The 18,842-nt window shown below is 30.7% G+C and overlaps 2 protein-coding genes across 5 annotated transcripts; both read right to left on the bottom strand.

The window, feature by feature from the left end:
* Positions 1–1,242: 1,242 nt before the first annotated feature.
* LOC131841786 (venom allergen 5.02-like) lies at positions 1,243–7,066 on the bottom strand. Its single transcript, XM_059190111.1, has 6 exons — positions 6,928–7,066; positions 6,601–6,713; positions 5,389–5,470; positions 2,881–3,065; positions 2,438–2,535; positions 1,243–1,631 (listed from the first exon to the last, which is right to left on the bottom strand). The coding sequence occupies exons 1-6, from the start codon at positions 6,980–6,982 to the stop codon at positions 1,529–1,531; spliced, it is 636 nt and encodes a 211-aa protein (XP_059046094.1). The 5' UTR covers positions 6,983–7,066; the 3' UTR covers positions 1,243–1,528.
* A 3,797-nt stretch (positions 7,067–10,863) lies between these two features.
* On the bottom strand, positions 10,864–18,841 carry LOC131841736 (protein FAM76A). Of its 4 annotated transcripts, none has more exons than XM_059190056.1 (8): positions 18,610–18,841; positions 18,341–18,405; positions 16,549–16,652; positions 15,938–16,047; positions 15,458–15,582; positions 15,069–15,196; positions 14,289–14,410; positions 10,864–13,290 (listed from the first exon to the last, which is right to left on the bottom strand). In XM_059190056.1, the coding sequence occupies exons 1-8, from the start codon at positions 18,703–18,705 to the stop codon at positions 13,054–13,056; spliced, it is 987 nt and encodes a 328-aa protein (XP_059046039.1). In that variant the 5' UTR covers positions 18,706–18,841; the 3' UTR covers positions 10,864–13,053. The 4 variants fall into 4 exon arrangements, with proteins under 4 accessions (XP_059046039.1, XP_059046040.1, XP_059046041.1 ...); XM_059190057.1 differs by having other exon boundaries at positions 15,075–15,196; XM_059190058.1 differs by having other exon boundaries at positions 15,458–15,567.
* Between the last annotated feature and the right edge of the window lies 1 nt (position 18,842).

The following is an 18,842-nucleotide window of genomic DNA, read 5'->3' as shown; positions in this document are numbered from 1 at the left end:
AACTTACACTTGAAAGTATATATAATATTATCGTAGTAACAGGAGTGAAAAAATTGTCTATAACTTTTTAAATACACAACATAGCTTTTTTTCTGATAACTATTATAACTTACCCTTTTACCCGGTTCAGCTTGACATAGACTTTTGAAATTTTATGTGTATTACTCGATTCATAATAAAATCAATATTTTTTAATAAAATTAAATTTATATTAAAATTTTACAACGTATTATTTCAAACAAGGACGATTCCCATTGTTGAATCATTAATTCTATTTGTGATTACAATACCATACTATTTTCTCTAACATGTTTCTAGTATTTGAATTATAATTTTAAACGTTTTAATGTTTTTTTGAGAACTCATTTACTATTACAAATAGTAATGAGTTCTCAAAAAACATAAACACTAGTTTCAATGTCAATACTAACTGTCGGTAAAGATATGTTCTAATTCTTCCAGTAGGTATTATGTGTGAATTTTATTTAATTATATTTCCTATGTCTGTTCAGTCCATTTTTCCCAAATCGCCTCTGTCCTCAATGTCTGATATAGCATAGTTGACAATGTAATCAGAACAAGATATACCTATCAAAGTATTATATTAATTCATAAACGTTTGAGAGTATTCAAAATTTATTTTGTCAGAATAAATTATTCCTAGTGTACGTTTACAGGGTTCTTGTTTATAACATATAGGTTGCCATATCAATAGAAGATATACTCGTAAACGTAACATTAGAAGCATTTACTTACAAAAGTAGGCGATTTCAAAGTACCTACTTAAATTATTGCTAACTATGGTGTCTGTAAATTAATAAACAAGTAGGCCACTCTCATTGGTAGGAATAGAAGATTGTTAGTAATGAGGGCATAATTATTTTTATGGATTTTAATACACCCGTCTACGCTAAATATACCTATACGCTGACGGGGCAACAGTAGAGGATGTCATGATGAGCATGAACTCAGGTCCTTCGTGACCGTGCAGGTTTCACCAGTAGATTCTACCTAATATGGTACAACATGAACTAAAATGTGGTGATACATTATGACTGACATTATGAAATAAATAAACTTTAAGTCTATAAAATACTTATTTTTAATTACTTTGTAAATATTTACAATATAATAAAATTACGTAGGTACATGTTACGTAAAATGTAGGGCGACTCATACATATCCATGTATGAGTGGCCCTACGTACAAAACATAAATAAATCTTTGATATCAGGGGATCTATTTTTGAAAAGACGGCTATTTCAGACGTTGATAACATACGTACTATGAAATGTACGCTTGTGGCTAAACTAACAATAAAATAATCTGTTCAGGACTCTGGATTTCGTCCGCTGGCTAGCGCAGTAAAATTTATATGTATATATAAATTTTGTTTTTTCTTATATATAAAAGACTGTTCTATTACTATATTATACTTTTATTTAAGTCTTTTTGTTGTCACTGCCGTTGACTGCAGCATCCCAAGTACCTCGCATATTCTGACACAAATATAATATCTTTGGTTTGTTTAACACTTATCACCGTATGGAGATTTGCAGTTACCAATGGCGCATATAAGTGATTTACTAGGTGTCCCACTCTTATAAGGCGATGCTCCAATTACATTGCCCCTGAAAATAAAAATATATTTCAAATAAAACAATGAAGATTTTTTAGTTTCAGTAAAATAGGCAAAAAATGGATAAAACCGTATCGTTCACAAGTTCACTAGACCTTCAACGCTATTAGTAAGTTTTAGAAAGCGATAGAGTGAATTTTGTGCACGAAAGACCATGAAATAGGACTTAAAACCATGGTATCATGGATATGGATTATACACTAACCAAAAATGTTTTTTTGTAATCTCTATGCAGCTACCTAGATGTAATGGAAACAGTGTAAATCTCAAATAGCATTCGCACGCGCGAATGGCAATAATTTAATCAGAAACAACATTCATGAATGTACTTTACAAGGAACTAAACTAAACTTTGGTACAAGTCATGACGTGTACCGTAATGGTATCTGTTTTATTATTTTAGTATTTTGTATAATTTTTCTTATGATTACTAAAGTACCTATGTAGTGTAAAAACGTACAAGAAAATATTTTTTCTGTTTCTATTGTGAGCGTCATAGCATTTCGTGAGTTCGAACGTGGTTGACACAAAAAAAACTCTTTATGACAATTAACATTTACGAGTGATTGAAACACCAATAACAAGCCAAACTAATCTGCTCGCCCCCAACCACCTTTGATTTCAAGTATACTCAGCGAATGTGGGCATGGCAAGAGTTGCGTTCACCACAAGTACCAGGTCTACACATATGTTGTTGGCTCTGAGATAATAGTCATGAAGATATAATTATTAATATATATTCTATTCTTAAAAGAATAGGTGACAATAATATTAAAGATGGTATTGCTTTCAACTTACGCTGGTCCATAATTGCAAACAATGAGTTGACTATTCCATTTACCGCCGGCGAACTGTGACACCCCGCACCCGACGTGAGTGGAATTGGACCAAGCCATCTGTAAGTACATTACCGAAAACATTTCTTATTATAAGATAGCAGTTAATAATGGAACGTTCATTAATATTTCTATATAATGCAATAATTTCTTTAGTTTCCATCTACCAAAAATTTATGAAATCCCTTCACCAACTAGAAAATCAGTTTATAATGTCTTCATGCCAGTTCTCGAACAAACAAAAATATTTTAACTGGTTCCTCCGTTTGGAATCTTTGACTACAGATTGACAAGTAAATTATAACACCCTTCTTTTTTGTCAGGGTTAATAATCACTTAGAGCCATTATTATATGAAATTTTATATCTTGTTTACAACATCAACTAATTAGAATTGTAAACGAACCTGTGTATAATGCCCTATTTGTTTTTCATCAGGCGTTTCGAAATCGGCATCGGACAGAGATCCATAGGTGTAATATTTGTATTCATTGAACCAAGAGTCCAGGAAGTCCGTTATATTCAACTTCAGATTGCGACCTGTTGTAGAAAACATATATATGTTCTCGCCAGTCTCAAATCTGCCAGTACCTGCAATAAATTGACATTATAATTTTTATTTGGTAATATAGATATTTTTTAACAGAGGTAGACTGGAAAATTTTCTGTGTGGGTACCTGAACTGAGGTGCTAGCTTTGTAGATAAGCTGTGTTTCAGCTGTAGGTTACAATAGAGATATTATAGGATAAGAGACAAGACAACGCATGAGTGTTATCACAGGTGTCACATGTAAATGTGATGTCCGTAGAGCTGTTGATTTATATAAGCGACGGTTATTCCATAACGTCAGGTGAGGCGGCAGCTTATGAGGCACGCCAATCGGTATACGCTGGTAGGGCATCACTCCGCCAGCGCATACATACCATTAGAGCAGGTACTATTCCATTTGTCATTCATTAAAACAAAAGAATTGGATTTAAATATTTAGATATGGAATGATTGCTATTTTGTTTTTTACCATTTAATATATTTATTAATTTAATCCTAAAATTACCATCATCACCATTACTACAATAATTTTATTTATTAAAATGTTTTCCGCATTCACATATACATACCTACTTATCTATTGTTACATATTTATCTGTTTGTATCTACCTATCTATTTTTATTACAGTTATGCCGTAAAGTGTAAAAAATATAATCACTATATAGTGAGTATTTCAGCCCCTGTGGGTTCTTGCGGTTATTTTAAAATATCAAACAAATAAACCTAGCTACTATGTACTTATACATTTTATTAGCTCGTATATACAATGAACTGGTGTCTATAACTATTTTCTTGTTGCAGTGGTGTGCAACAAGAAAATAGATAGCGCGCAAATTTGTCATAGTAATACAGACGCATAAAATGAATGTTGTAAGGAGTTTCTTTTAACAACATCGATACGTGTATTTTTGTACTAAACTAGTGGTTGTAGCCTTTTAAAAAAATATATGTATAAATATATATATATGAATATTTTCAACGCGTAAATACAATAATTATAAATAATATTAGTTAAATCATTAATAAAATGTATGGATATATTATTTATTATTGTGAATAGATAGCTAAGAAAAAAAATAATTTATTTGAGGACTATTCAAATTTTCCTCAATGAAACTCAGGAATTTACTAAGCAATAAAAATATATTTACATTTAAGGGAGAAAAAAAAATTAAATAATCAAATTTTCAAAAATTGTATCAAATCTACACCAGCCAAACGTTTTCCTGAAACAGCAGTATTTACACTACGATACACTAGAAATAACAATCACGGCCTATTATTATATCAATATTTAGAAACAAATGTGAATACACACATTTATTTACGGAACCCTAAAAATATTAACGACAGGTGAAGAATTTACTGTATGCTATGAGTAATTTTATATGCAACCTGCATTTTATATAGGCATTCCGCCACGCTTAATCATCAAGTTCTATAACCAGTAAAAGTTTATACTTTATAATAAAACTAGTTTTTACCCGCGGCCATGTCTTGCCAAAAGCTACCTATATTTATATATTTACTGGATTATCCAATCCAATAACAAAGAACTTTGTGTGTCAATTCATATTACTCACTCACTCTCACCTTGCTTTCACCATGTCTTTGTTAATTGACAATGACTACCCCACCTGTGATAATAGTTATTAGATGAACCTACCTATATACTCATACATCGACTTCTATTATTTTAAACGAACAAATGTTAGAAACAATGCCCTAATTACACTAAAACAGTTTTAAAAAACAAATAGGTATAAAATATTTCATCAATCTATTTCTTATATCTAAATAAGTAAGTAAGGGGTATGTTCTGTATCTATAATATATAATAATAAATATTAAATTAACTAATTGCATGTATAAATCCTTCTATGAAAATATATTTCATATATACATCATCATCATTGCCTTCCCTTTATCCTATTATTCAGTCGGCGCATTATGTCATATGTACACATATGACTTGTTTATTATACTCGTACAGGATTAGTTGTAAAATACATAGGAAGTCAAAATCCAAGTAAAATAGTGAAGCCCTTTAGAACTAAAAGGCCGTCCATTGTTATTTTATTGTATGGAACTGTTTTTTTTTTATCTGTGATGTGAACAATAAAGATTATTCATTCATTCACTTTTTCCAAGCAATAATAAGCAATTAATATGATTTTTGTCATAATATAATCACGTAGATATGTGCAGGTTTCACGAAGGTTTTAAATAGTATTATCAAATACATATTTCTTCTTGGAGAAAGTTCAACCTCATGCATACGGCTGACTTTCGACATGATACACTTTTTACGACTAATGATAAATGATTTAGTTATTAAAATTGTAATAAATAAATATACTTACCGATTGTGCTGTCTGGATTATGTTTAAATTCATTACGTGACGCCCATTTAGACGCTTTCGCTGCTAGCTCGTCATCCCAAACCTAGTGGAAGCCAATCACACCTAGATATAAGTATATATAGTATACTTGTATACCAACTTATTTAAATAACAAGTGTAATGAAATAATTGGCCATGTACCATTAATATTTTACCAGTTATCGATATCCGTGATCGGTAGACATCGATACATTTATTTTTAATATATCCCTGGACGATTCACAAAGTGCCATCTAGTTCCAAACTAAATAATACTTGTGTTAAGTGTACCAGACAACTGGTAAAATACTTAAACATATATTTTTTTAAATACATATATAATATACATAAAAAACGCCAATACAAACAATACTCATGAATACAAACGTTTGTACCATGCGCGAAATTGAACCTGCGGTCATGTGCAGTAAGACAGTGTGCTAAACCGCTACACCACCAAGACCGTAAAAACAATTTAGACTTAAAATATAGGCTATGTTCAACTTCATGACGAAATCTTCATATAGAATGTCATTAAGATCTGTTCCGCTATTTAGCTGTGTAAAGGTAACAAGCAAACGTACGGACACATTTTCGATGTATATAATAATAAAATGCGTAAAAATGGGTAAAAGTATGGGTAGTAAGACAAATAGTAATAATTTTTTTTAAACTTTGCTAATTGGAAACGTTTTTCCATTTAATGTAATGTTAACGAACTGTAAATAATTCAAATTTTTCGTTACACTACGGGGAGCCAATCACTTTACGTTAATATTTATAGTTCTAATTCTCTGGTGATGGAAACATCGATATTAAAACAACTTAATTTGGAAGTTACTTTCAAATATTCTCAGCGAAATGTGGACATGCCAAGTGTTGAGTTCATCACGATAACAGTCGATAATGCTTCTGACTGATTCTTCTGGTATTACAGTCGTAAGGGCATATTATTGTTATAGTTTCGCTATAAAAACATCAGCAACTAAGTCGATAACTGTGCGTAATAAAGTTACAATGAGTTTTGAAATATACTGATGAACTCCTTAAATGTGCAATGTCCTACATGAATAACCACTTTTCTTATTTCTACCCCGCTACATGCGGGGAAGAGAATATGAATATTAATTAAATCAGATGAAAAAGTTTAGGACGTCAATATGTATAGAAGGGTAAGGTAAGGTTTTTACGTACCATATAATTCATACTAGAAGCAGCAGGTTGGCCTGACACTTCGCCCTTCGCCAGTGCCCATCTGCGCAAATTGTGTCCGTCGACAATTTCCCGTATTTGCTTACATGTTAAATCTAAAACTAAAGTAAATTTTCTTGTTAATCTCCCCCTATAAGTTAATTGAGAAACCAAATTTTTAAAAATACATATTTTAATTTTTAAACATAACTAATCATGTGGTGTTCACCAGGCACATGATGTTGGAATTTTTTTATTCATTCTTTATACTAAATAATGAATTGTATAATTACTAGACTGAGCAAAAAGTGAAAAATTTAATAAACTTACTTTTGCATTGTGTACAGCTGAACAATGCCAAAAGAAAGACTGCACGTATTGCCATTGTTTCAAATGTTGACTGGTCGATTGGTCACTAATTAGAGACTGCGGACAACGATCCAACGAACTGGTGGGATCGAAGAGTGTAACTGTGTTGACTCTATAGTAATAGTGATATTTATATAAGCTGTTCATTCGAAATTACATATAGTATAACCACAGTAGGCAGAAAGCTGACTAAGCGAGTACTTAGCTACTTACATTTTTATTTAGATTATATTGTTGTATATATAATAAATAGAAATTCATAGAAGTACCCAATATCACCGTATATAAGGGATAGGTATTGAATAATTGATATACCAGCCTACCCATAGATGTTATTGTATGTGTCACATTATTAAGATTACCTATATATTTTCTTAATGGTTTTTATATGTTTATATTGCTGTGCTAGAATATAAACAGAAACCTTACTTTTACTTTAAAAATGATAAATATTCTTAATGTGTTTGTTACCGTAGTGAATTGACACTTTATTAAAACTATCGGTTCTCGGCCTTTTGGCTAAGATCAAAGTGTGTAGTATAACATTACGTAGGTAGGTATTTCGTTGATATTGAGTAGATGCTTTAATACCACGTACCAGATGTTTCTAAATAAAAACAAGGAAATTAATCGTATGTTATGTATGTATAACAACCTTGCCTTACAAGTAGTTCAGACGGCTTTTCAGTCCGAAGTGAACCCTTGATTTGATGTGCCGTAAGTAAAGGAAGAATTTAACATTAATTAATTACATAGTTTACTAAAAATTACAAGGTGATTTCAGATACAGGGAGAACCCCCTTCGATGGAATTGCCATAAACTTAGATGATATAGTCACATCACTACCTATATGTATAGGTATTTATTTCTTATACTGATCTGTACGTGTCCTATACTGTTCCTGTAATAAATATCCACGTTAATAAAAGCTAAAAATAAAAATCGGGCTAGGTAAAAAGTAAATAGTAAAATCGTGAGGAAGTTTCCTATGTAAAACAATTTAAAGAGTAGGCATCTTCATATTGGCGTAGGTAATACAATAAGAAATCATTGTACGCTCGTCAGTGGCAAATACTGAATATGGTATACATTTATAATTATTTAGAAAGTTTATTTGGAATTTTATAGGTAAGTAATAGAGCGGCAATCAACCTTTAGGCAAATAGAAATGAAGAGAGTATATTTTACTATTCGGCACCTAAAAAACAATAAGTACTGTCATGTCTACCGCGACCATTTCTTTTCTTGTCTAAGTGGGACGCCTAAAGAGAAAACAAGAGCACAATAACAATATATTAATGTTTCTTGTGTTTTTTTAGAGAACCGCTCTTGTTTTAGTTTTTTTAGTCTGCTTTTTACCTTATACACTTCTCGAAGTCTCTTTACAAATGTGGACCATATTTAGTCGGGCTGAGGACAGCAAGACAGGCAGCCTGAAAGTGTGACGTATGGTCACGTTAGTCATTGCTTAACCTATTTTCTAAGTATTTAGTAGGTATTGTTTAAGTGTAAATAATACCTACATAGGAACTACTTATTGTTTCACCTGATTACTTTTCGCGTTACTCTAATGCTGCTGCTCACACGCACAACGCCGTAAATGAACATTTCTTTAATGTGGGAGTAATACATGTAGGTACAACTTATCTGTGATATTACTAAGAACGAATGCATAAGTTTTACACCGGCCGTACACCATGGAGGTCAAAAGTCAGGTAAATTAGTAGAGAATATTTGAGTGTATTGAACCTTTAACTATTTTCACGATTGCTTATAACTTTACAGTCACCGCACCTAACTGGGTTGTTTTACCAAAAGTAACGGGGGCGTTATAAATATTATCTTGCAAAATAATTATAGTTAATATAAAGCGTAAAAATTCTATACCCGTATATCTCGATGTGTGGTATGATCAAAGTTAAAATTAGGTATAAATACATCAAGTACTTATAATCTTCTATACAAACACAGTAACTAAAGTTCAAATTCTGTTTTGTAAGCATTTGGGTATTTGAGGTTTGGTGTCTAATTTATATTATAACAGAAAAACAAAAAGACAATGCTATTGCATCGCCTTTTTTATTTTTGTGTAAAGAATATGTATATAATAATTATATTGTTCATTCATAAATGACGTTTCTATAGAGGAAGGAAGGAAATTTAGTGAACGGCTATCAAACGTGGTAAATCCAGAAGTATAAAATAGACTACAATTACTCAAACGGGTTCAAATGTCTGTTCTGTAAATACAATATTTTATTTTTAGTCTTTCGACGGGATTTGAACCCGTATCCGTTCAAACCGAGTGCGTTTTCAATTACATATGTATGTACCTTACCAGTAGGTACATTTGCCCCAGTATAGGAAGGCTATAAAATGGTGTACTTAAATACTTTATATATACATATGTATATATAATAAATAGATGGAATGCACTTTCTGTTCATCTCAGAAGATATAAAACCAAATTCTCATTCAAAACGTCTGTTCGTGAATATTACCCCAAATTACTTTGACAATATACAGCCTGACCACTTTCCTTATATCGAGTAGGTATATTCCATTACTCTTTATAGTTTAGTTCTTGCTAACTTCTTGTCAAAATTTCCTAAGGAAGTAAATTAATTGTACAATATTTAGAACATTGGCATGATTCATATAATACTCATTAGTATTATCACTTTCAACTGGGGCATTGGCATAGAAATAAGTACATTGGTGGCACAGAAATAAGTACATTGGTAGCGGTATGAATAAATCAAAATATTATATTAAATATAATTTGAATGAATAATTGTACATACAGCTTTTAAAGGCTGTATCATAAAATATTTTCAAAGGTAGACGGATTAATAACGGTTTTCCTTTCACATTAATATACGTAGAGTACATAGATATATGTAGGTCATTGTAGTTATTAGGAGAAAGAATTGAATCGAATATAAAGCATTATTCTCTAAACCAATGTACAGAAGAATGGTATGAAATATAGTGTCCAACAGATAAAAGTAAAAATGATTATGAACTTAGAGAAATTAACGTTAGAGAAATTAATCAAAAAAATTTTTGGGATGACTAACGTATTACTTTATAGATATACACTAATTGAAGATAATAGAGATTCAATAATTGACTTAACCGTTAGGCAGGTACTTGCATATTATTATTTATACTTTATATACTGTTTTTCATCTCAGAAACCATTACCTATGTATGTTGCCAGGTTTTTGGAATGTGGAATTATCAGAAATTACTATTAATTACCGATTCTTAAGTTTTTTTCAGAAATAATGTGTTGGTGTTTAGTTAAATCACATTTAACCCAAAATTAGTATGGGTACTATTAATATATATAGGGTTGTTGCATCAAAATTGATTTTTGTTTAATTGAAAAATATTTCACTAAAACAAGCTTGTTTTTTTATAAAAGATATGACTTTCGTATGGCCCTCATATTTCATAAAACGTCATATTTTATAAAACTCTTTCAAAATTAATAAACAGTCTGTAATAGAAACACTAGTACATACATAAATTTTGAAATTATGTGGAACTTTCGTATAAAAGTTATCGTCTAAATAAAAAAAATACGATTTAACAAATCGGTATCGCAGGCACAGCTACTGCTACATCTACATTATATAAAAAAAAATACATTTACACCTATCTTATATTTAGTCTCCGAAATAAAAAAAACGGACTATATACGATACAGTATTTTTTATGTAGTAGTTATAAGGGTTCCTATAATTGGCAGTCTCCATTTATATCAATGCAGATATCACTAAATTAGGGGTAAATTAGTGCTAGTAATAAATATTATTTTTGTGAAATTAAACTAACGAAAGAAATGATAATTAAATAAAATAATGTAATCGATTACTTTTAATATCTTTATTTCGTCAACTTTTTCTAGGTCGAATTTTTAGCCCACGATTAATTAGACTAGAAAATAATGTTTCAAGATATTTCAATAAACTTTATAATATACGAATTTTTTCATCATGTTACAAAATAAAAAATGGTTCTGCATATTCTGACAACAAGTACACTTGTAAGCCTAATGTAATATTTTATACAATTCCCATGATACACCGAAATAATACCTAGTATGACAAAAATACCTTGTATTTGTCGGTTCCTGATTTTTGCATAAACCTATGACCGTTGTACACAATGTGGCGAATCTGCAAAATTGCCTTGAATGTGCACGTGTTTGGGAATATGGAGACAGAACGTCTTCAGCATTCTTGAGAAATCTTATTTTTTTTTTGGAGGATGTAACGTCTGGAGGCATATGTAGTGACATGTTTGGCATGTCTTAAGCTTAATGTCCGGAAGACAATAATGAAACAAAATGGTGCACTATTTATTTCGATCACATGTAAATGGACAGATTATTTAAAATAAATTATCAGCAAGCTGGAAATATTTTTGTGTAATAAAATAACATGATTGCATTGCTTTATAAGCAAATGGGTCCTTGAAAGTTAGTGGTGAATGAAATGCGTTATCCGTCGCAGACGTGAAGTTTTGTCTGCACAAGTATTTAGTGATTTCAGAACTACTATCGATTACCGATTGCATGAAAATAGTTATATTATATTGTCGTGGTAATTTATAACAAATCTATCACAAGTTTACAGGGGCCGTAAAGTAACGGATATTATTCGTGCTTAACAATCCAATGGTACCTACATTTGTTCTGCGAAACCACCGTTCAACTTCTCTTATGGATTATTAGTAGAAATATATCACTCAATAACCACACATTACAAAAGATATTGTCATGAATAGCAGTATGCAGGACATTAGGAAGTTTATAAAAATATTAGTCAAATAGAAACCACATTAGTTGATCATATCTTACACCGCATATCCATCAAAAACACTTTGTTTATTTATATATAAAAGTCAGATTTATTTTTGTCAGTCAACAGAAAACGTTACAAATTCCAAATGTTTAAATATTTTATATTTGATTCATCTACATTTTTGCTTATAAACTAGTGACCATGCGTAATAAATATTAATTCAACATTTACCGGGAATGCAATGCTCTATGCTGTGGAGTAACAGCTATTTGTGTAGTTTTATTACACATTCTGCTTAAAACACTTAAGTATGTAAAAACTTGATATGACATTAATTTTCAAGACGGAACAAAAACTTTCAAATGAATAAAGTAAGTAACTAGTCCTTAATCGTTACAAAATAGTGATACATTTAAATATATGCACCAACACTGTAATTGGTAGATAAAATACCATTTGGCGTATACCAATTGGGCTCAATTGGTGAAAGCAAATTGATCCCAAATGGTATTTTTCAGATTTCAGACAATACAAACAAATGATGACAAGTTATAGGTAGATAGTTACTGAAAATAAAATACATCCAAGCCTAATCTCTTTGGAAATTACAATTTGTGCATTTACACGATTTATTACTAAACATATTCATTTAATAACAATAATTATGAAAATTCACGATTTTTTTAACCATATGTATAGTTGGAAAATAAAAGTTATCTTATACAGTAAGAGATCTAAATAGTTCAATAGGCGCAGTGTTATTAGATATTTTTTATACTGAGAACTTCACACATTAAAAAATATCTTGATTACTTTCATTGATAAGTGAAGTCATAAACTGTTTCTAATATGATTTTGATTTTGATGATAATATGGTTTACTCTAAATTTAATTTCACGTGAAATCAATAAAAATTGTATACAAAAAAAATAATCTCAGACATAACACACTTACATCTCAGATTTGATTCGCTTAACTAATACCTGTTAACCCGCATCAATTTTATACACACGTTTTTTTTTATTATTTTCTGTACAATGAATAAATTATTTTCATTCTTTAATTAAAATATTGGTACAAATCACTTTCCATCTAATTGCAATAAATTAAAAATTAAATTGTTGACAAATTGAAACCTACTTACACTTAGTTTTATAAAAAAAGTCTACAAATAAAATCATTTGTAGAGTAAAAAAATAAGAGGAAAATATTTTCCAGTTTTGTATGTAACATTACTAAAAAATAATATGTCTAAGTTAAAGAGGAATTGTTCTAATTGGTACTGGGGCTATCGGTACCACTGCCGCTGTTCTCTGTGGTAACCAGTATTGCCTTGGTGTTTTTGTTATTTTTCTTGGCAGACTTGCTAAGAGTTGCGACTTCCTTTAGAAGGTTTTGTATCTTGGTATTCATAAGGTTAAATTTGGTTTCATTTAAACGTTCCTTATTTTTCATTTCTGTTCGAAGGTCCGTTGTGTTATTGTGATGTTGGGCCTTCAATTCTGTGATCTGTGAATAATAATAGAAAAAGTGTTTATTTTCATTTTAGAAGGTTGTTACATACAATCAATAATGAAATATTCATTACTTCCTATTCAAACGACATAAATATTTAGACCAATACAAAAATATGGTTTTCGAGAGACTTATTACAGTATTATTTAGAATAGCAAAATTGATTCAATATTATAAATGAATATTGAGTTACAAAGATATTTTTCTCCATATTGACAACTGTTATCAAATAATCTTGATTAGTAATAGAAGAAATTGACTAGTCCAGTATTAAGTAGAGCTTGTGCTATAAATATTAAACAACTATATATATATGCCACAAACATTGGAATTAAGCCGGTGTGCTAGACCATCGAGGTGACCGCTACATTAACATACTCTCTATAGAGTGCGATTTTTATTAGTTGCTATGTATGTATAAGGTAACCTGTAGAACTAATGCTAAGGCTATATATTACATATTTCACTAGCAAACCTAAATTCCTTTAAATATACATGTGGGATGGCATTGTTAGGGAATAATGGACACCAGCCTGCGACATTGGTTTTGACTGACGAGGCTCCAGATTCGTTGGAGAATGATAAGGTGAACATGTCAGGTCAGATCGGTTAGCCCATTGTAGCAAATTTAGAAGAATTGATCACAATAGTTTCCAGGAGGAACCACATGGAGGTCAACTGGATATGGCATATGTATGTAATGGGGTAATTTCACCACATTACTATTATGTTTTTTTCTCCCCATGAAGAACTAGTTCTAGGACAATGTGATGTTGACCATCATGTGATCCCTTCTTTAAACAATTCTTGTTATTCCACATACAATTGTCATGATGAGCAAACTGACTCTACTTCATGCTTATCCTATCATCCTCAACTGCCGCAAAAGGATACCAATAGTGCAGGCGATATTCACCATTCCATATTCAACATTTAATAAGATATCTAATAGTTCATATATTCTTAAGCAATAAAGTTTAATAGGAACTAACCAGTTTGTCTTTGGCAAGCAGCTCGTTGTCTTTTTGTTGCACCTTTTTCTGTAAACTGGCAATAGTTTCCTTGAGCTGAGTCATGGCAACAACATGATCAGAACTGTTTGGATCAAGTTCACCTGTAAATATAATTTTACAATTTATTATAAATCAATTAGGACAAGTATTTCCAATTATCAAATAATCTTTGCATAATATCTATTTTTATTGAATTGGAAATAGTTAAAAATATCCATACATAACACCAATGCAAGATCTTAATATGTACACCCATTAACCCTGGTCATTAAAAAAGAAGGCTGCAATCTGTGTGGTGTGTCTGTGGCTTCGTAGTTTCTAAAGTAATTAACCGATTTTGATGATTTTTTTTATTAGAAGGTGACGTGATCGAGATGGTACTTAACTACAATTTTTTTAAATTCGTAGTTTCACCTTATTTCAAAATGCCTAATATCCATTGTTCCGCTTCGCACGCAACGAATTTTAATAATCTTTGCAAAGGAACTCCTGAAATTGTATTCTCTGATTGTCACTGCAGGATGTATGCATCGACATGTTAGTAACGCCGTTGCAGTTTTTCGAAAAAGTAAGTTTCCGATTCGTGCCAATGACTATACCTATATTATATAAAAACATGCGATCATATAAAACTTCCTTCCAGAGTATATTTTTTCTAAAAATGCCATGCCATGACCCTTAAAATTAAATTCCCTTTCAATTATGATCTTATTTAATTAATACAATATTAGTTAAAATAAAAAACTCATACAAACTCACGTTTACCTTGCAGCGGATTCGATTTCAATTTCTTTTCAAGTGGGTGTGAATCATTGTGTGATGAATCACTTGCATTCATTGACTTCATCATGTCAGACTTGCGTTTTTCTTTATGATTGTTTTTAGACCTATAAAACAAGACAAGATTTTACATGATTATTACGAAATGTTCTTAATATATATAATTCTTTCTATGGATTTTTGTCACCACTTCTATGAAATGGCTGGACCAATTTGAACGAAATTTTATGTGCATGTTTGTTACGAAAACATATTGGTATCGGTAAGTTACTTTCCTGTAAGTCAAGTGGCGTTTTCAAATACCTATATATAACACAATATTTATAAAACCATATAGAAATTTATGCATTAATATTGTATCCACTTACTTGTGTGTTCTGTGCTTGTGTTTATCAACTGATGACAAATGCTGTTTAGTTCTTGCCAGTGCTCTTTTCAACGATTGGGTGCACAGCCAACATAGAAGCTTTCCATCAACCTGGAAAGGAGACAGCTGCTTTAGCTTTAACAGATGATCAGTCAATGTATAGTTTCTATTTTAATTGTTCTTTTGTTCTGTAATTGGTGCAATAAAGAGCATAAAAATGTACCATGAATACAAGATTTTTCTATGACACAAATACACTCTATAAAAATAATCTAAGAACTTAAAATTTAAAAATCTTTAAAGAAATTGTGCTCTTTATTATCAAGACTAAATTCTTAATCAGAATGCATTGTAGGTTCTTACTCACAAAATATATTTAAATGACAGGCCATATTAGAAATCCGTTGCATGATTGAGAATTTAGTGGAGAAACAGACTGATTTTGCTATGATGCTATTTAGAGAGAATTTAATTTGCATACCTTTTTTGTGTCGTCATGCCGATCAAAGGCGCATCGCTGTTTGCATTGTTCACATGTAACAGCGGAGCCATACTTCCGTTCAGAGTTAGTGCATCGCTGGCATTTATTACCTATAAATTTAATTGAGGTGAGCCCAAGTACACTTTATTGACATTCTTACATCTCATAATCTAATAACACAATGCCTTACTTAGATTAATTAAAATTATAAATTACAAAAAAAAACTTGTCTATTGTTATATTTTATTATTATAATTATACATATTTATAAATTTTCATGTAAAGTAATAGGGAGGGTACATTCTCATAAAGACACACACCTCCCCTGAAAGTGTCAGGGGAGGTGTGATATAGCAATTTCATTACATCATAAACAAATAATAGCATGCTAGTATGTTAGATAAAAGTGTAAGATCACTTTATCTAATGTCACATAGTTCAGGTAGTATTGAGTATAGGTATATGGTCATAATAACTAGTATAAGCAAGAGTAGCAATATGTTAGGATCAAAATACATAAGATCCATCCTACTGTGTGTGTGTGTGTCTTTCAACTTCAATAATCCTTTCATCAAGTATTATGATATCAATGTAAACTATATGATACTTACCAATAAAGGCAGCAATAATATTGCAATATTCACAAGCAGTGGGTTTCCCATATGCTTTCACATTAGCCTCACACTTCTTGCAAATAGAAGATGTATTTGATTTGCTGTAATGAAACAATTATTTATAGTATAAATAATTCCTTGTCATTAGTCATTATTATTTTTATTATCCAAAGCTATTTTAATGTGAAACATAATACTGTGTGTGAAAAATAATGAATATTGAGATTGAGAGAGAAGTTTCAATACACTATCTGCAATTTAATTAATTAATCAAAGTAATAGATAACATTACATAGATGCTTATTTTATTGTTGATCACCATCAATAGATTGTAATCCACAGTTGTATATGGGTATATATTTGTGGCCACAACTAGTCACAAATATTATAATGATCTTAAAGATTCATTGTAATATTGACGTCTAATTCAGAATCCACATTTGCAAGTTATTTTAGTATTTTAAAATAATACTGAAGACAATACAAAATAAGGATACATAGACAATAATTGAAAAATAAGTTACTTCTGTAATTCAACAGGCTATTTTACATTTCTTTATACAAAATCTCTGAATATACCAATTACCACTACAAGAATCAAAATGTAGTACATAAAAGAAAGTATAGTTCAAATGATCATTCAGTTCATGTCAGAAATATTGTTGTTCAACCACATCGCCTTCTGCCATATGTGCCTTCTCATAATGGTTGGTATTTATATTTCATTTTTATGGTGTCCTTTCAATACAGTGGTGGCATTATTCTAGATTTTTTTACAAATTATGGGTTAATTAATTTTTAATTTAGTTAAGTTTATTAAATTAATTACAAATGAATACATTAGGTTGACATAATCATGGCTATATTAATTTCATCTACTACTATATTATTCACTATACTGAATTGAGATATGGTGATAATTCTTTATCCATACTGCTTAGCATCTGTCTGGTTTTTGGAGACCCTTGGTTTTCTCTTAAATTACTCATCACAGATTTTTTTTATATCACATAATACAGCCTCGTTTCTGCAACTTCATATATTTTTTAGCAACTAACACTCAAGCTCTTGCTCAACATAACAATAACCCTGGATAATTTATATATCACCTTAGTCTCGAGGTAAGCTGAGCTTCTCTTATGGGTACTAAATAACATATTGAAATAAATTTCTTTTAAATTCATACATTTCTTTTGCATTGGATTGGCTAGTTCAATATGTATTATATTGAACTTCCCAATCTATTCATAAATGGGTGTCTGTGTGGGCCTATATTTACATCTTTTTGAATTTGCTAACACTAGTCAACATTGTACAGTTGACCTATTTAAGTATCAGATAACCATGACATGCCCATGTATAGCTATCCAGGTATGAACCACATAGTTGGCAGATTTTTCACTCATTTAAGTATTTCGTTTAACAAAATATGATAAATTTCCTGCTTAAAAAAAAAAGAAAACACATTTGTCTGCTAATTAAATTAGATTCCAATATAATGTAGTTCGTATACTTAAGTAAAAATGGACAAAATATATGCAGCCTAAGAATAAAATCTAGAATTAATAATGGCACAGAGATTGGCCATCCTACTTGATTTATACTTTCTCTGAGTTGGTAGGAAGCTAAGTAAAAGAATGAACTAAATTACAGTAGACATGTGAACTATTATGTGCAAGAACGAAGAAGAAATACATATGAGAAGATGTGTATACTACGAGGAAATAATATAATCACGTCACTTGTGTAATGTTGTTGCCTCTTGGCAGCTAACAGTGCTAACACTGACCTTGTTTGTTGAAACTCCGAGCGACAATATGTACACTTGACAACGGGGAATGAACCGCGACATTCCTGGAATATCACCAAACATTAGAAGCGTCATTTACACGTCAAATTAACAGTACTGCATGACGCATAGTTTTTAATCTTGCATATCATTTGATATACTAAAATTCTGTTTCAGTATTATTATTACTACAAAATGAATTATGAAATATAAACTTTAATAACAAAAACATATTGTAGTGATTTTTCCTCAAATACTGTGTCATTTACCTTACAAAGTTGTTCCCCAGGAGACAACTCCTCAAAAGGATGTCTAGAGAAACAACGAGAACAAGCAAACAACGGTGTTGAAATAGTGGTACTCATTGCAATAAGACTTCGAAATATTAACTGTTATAAAATACGGTGGGACTCGAAATCAAAATAAACGTAAAAGACGAAATTTATTGAATAAAATTTAAGATGGCGATGAACACAGTGTTACCAACAAACAACAACGTCAA

Source organism: Achroia grisella, unplaced genomic scaffold (genome assembly GCF_030625045.1).
Source record: "Achroia grisella isolate CSIRO2021 unplaced genomic scaffold, CSIRO_AGI_Agris_v1 utg1920, whole genome shotgun sequence".
Taxonomy (NCBI): Eukaryota; Metazoa; Arthropoda; class Insecta; order Lepidoptera; family Pyralidae; genus Achroia; species Achroia grisella.
The sequence above is the reverse complement of the archived record's forward strand: the minus strand, read 5'-3'. Positions and strand labels throughout refer to the sequence as shown.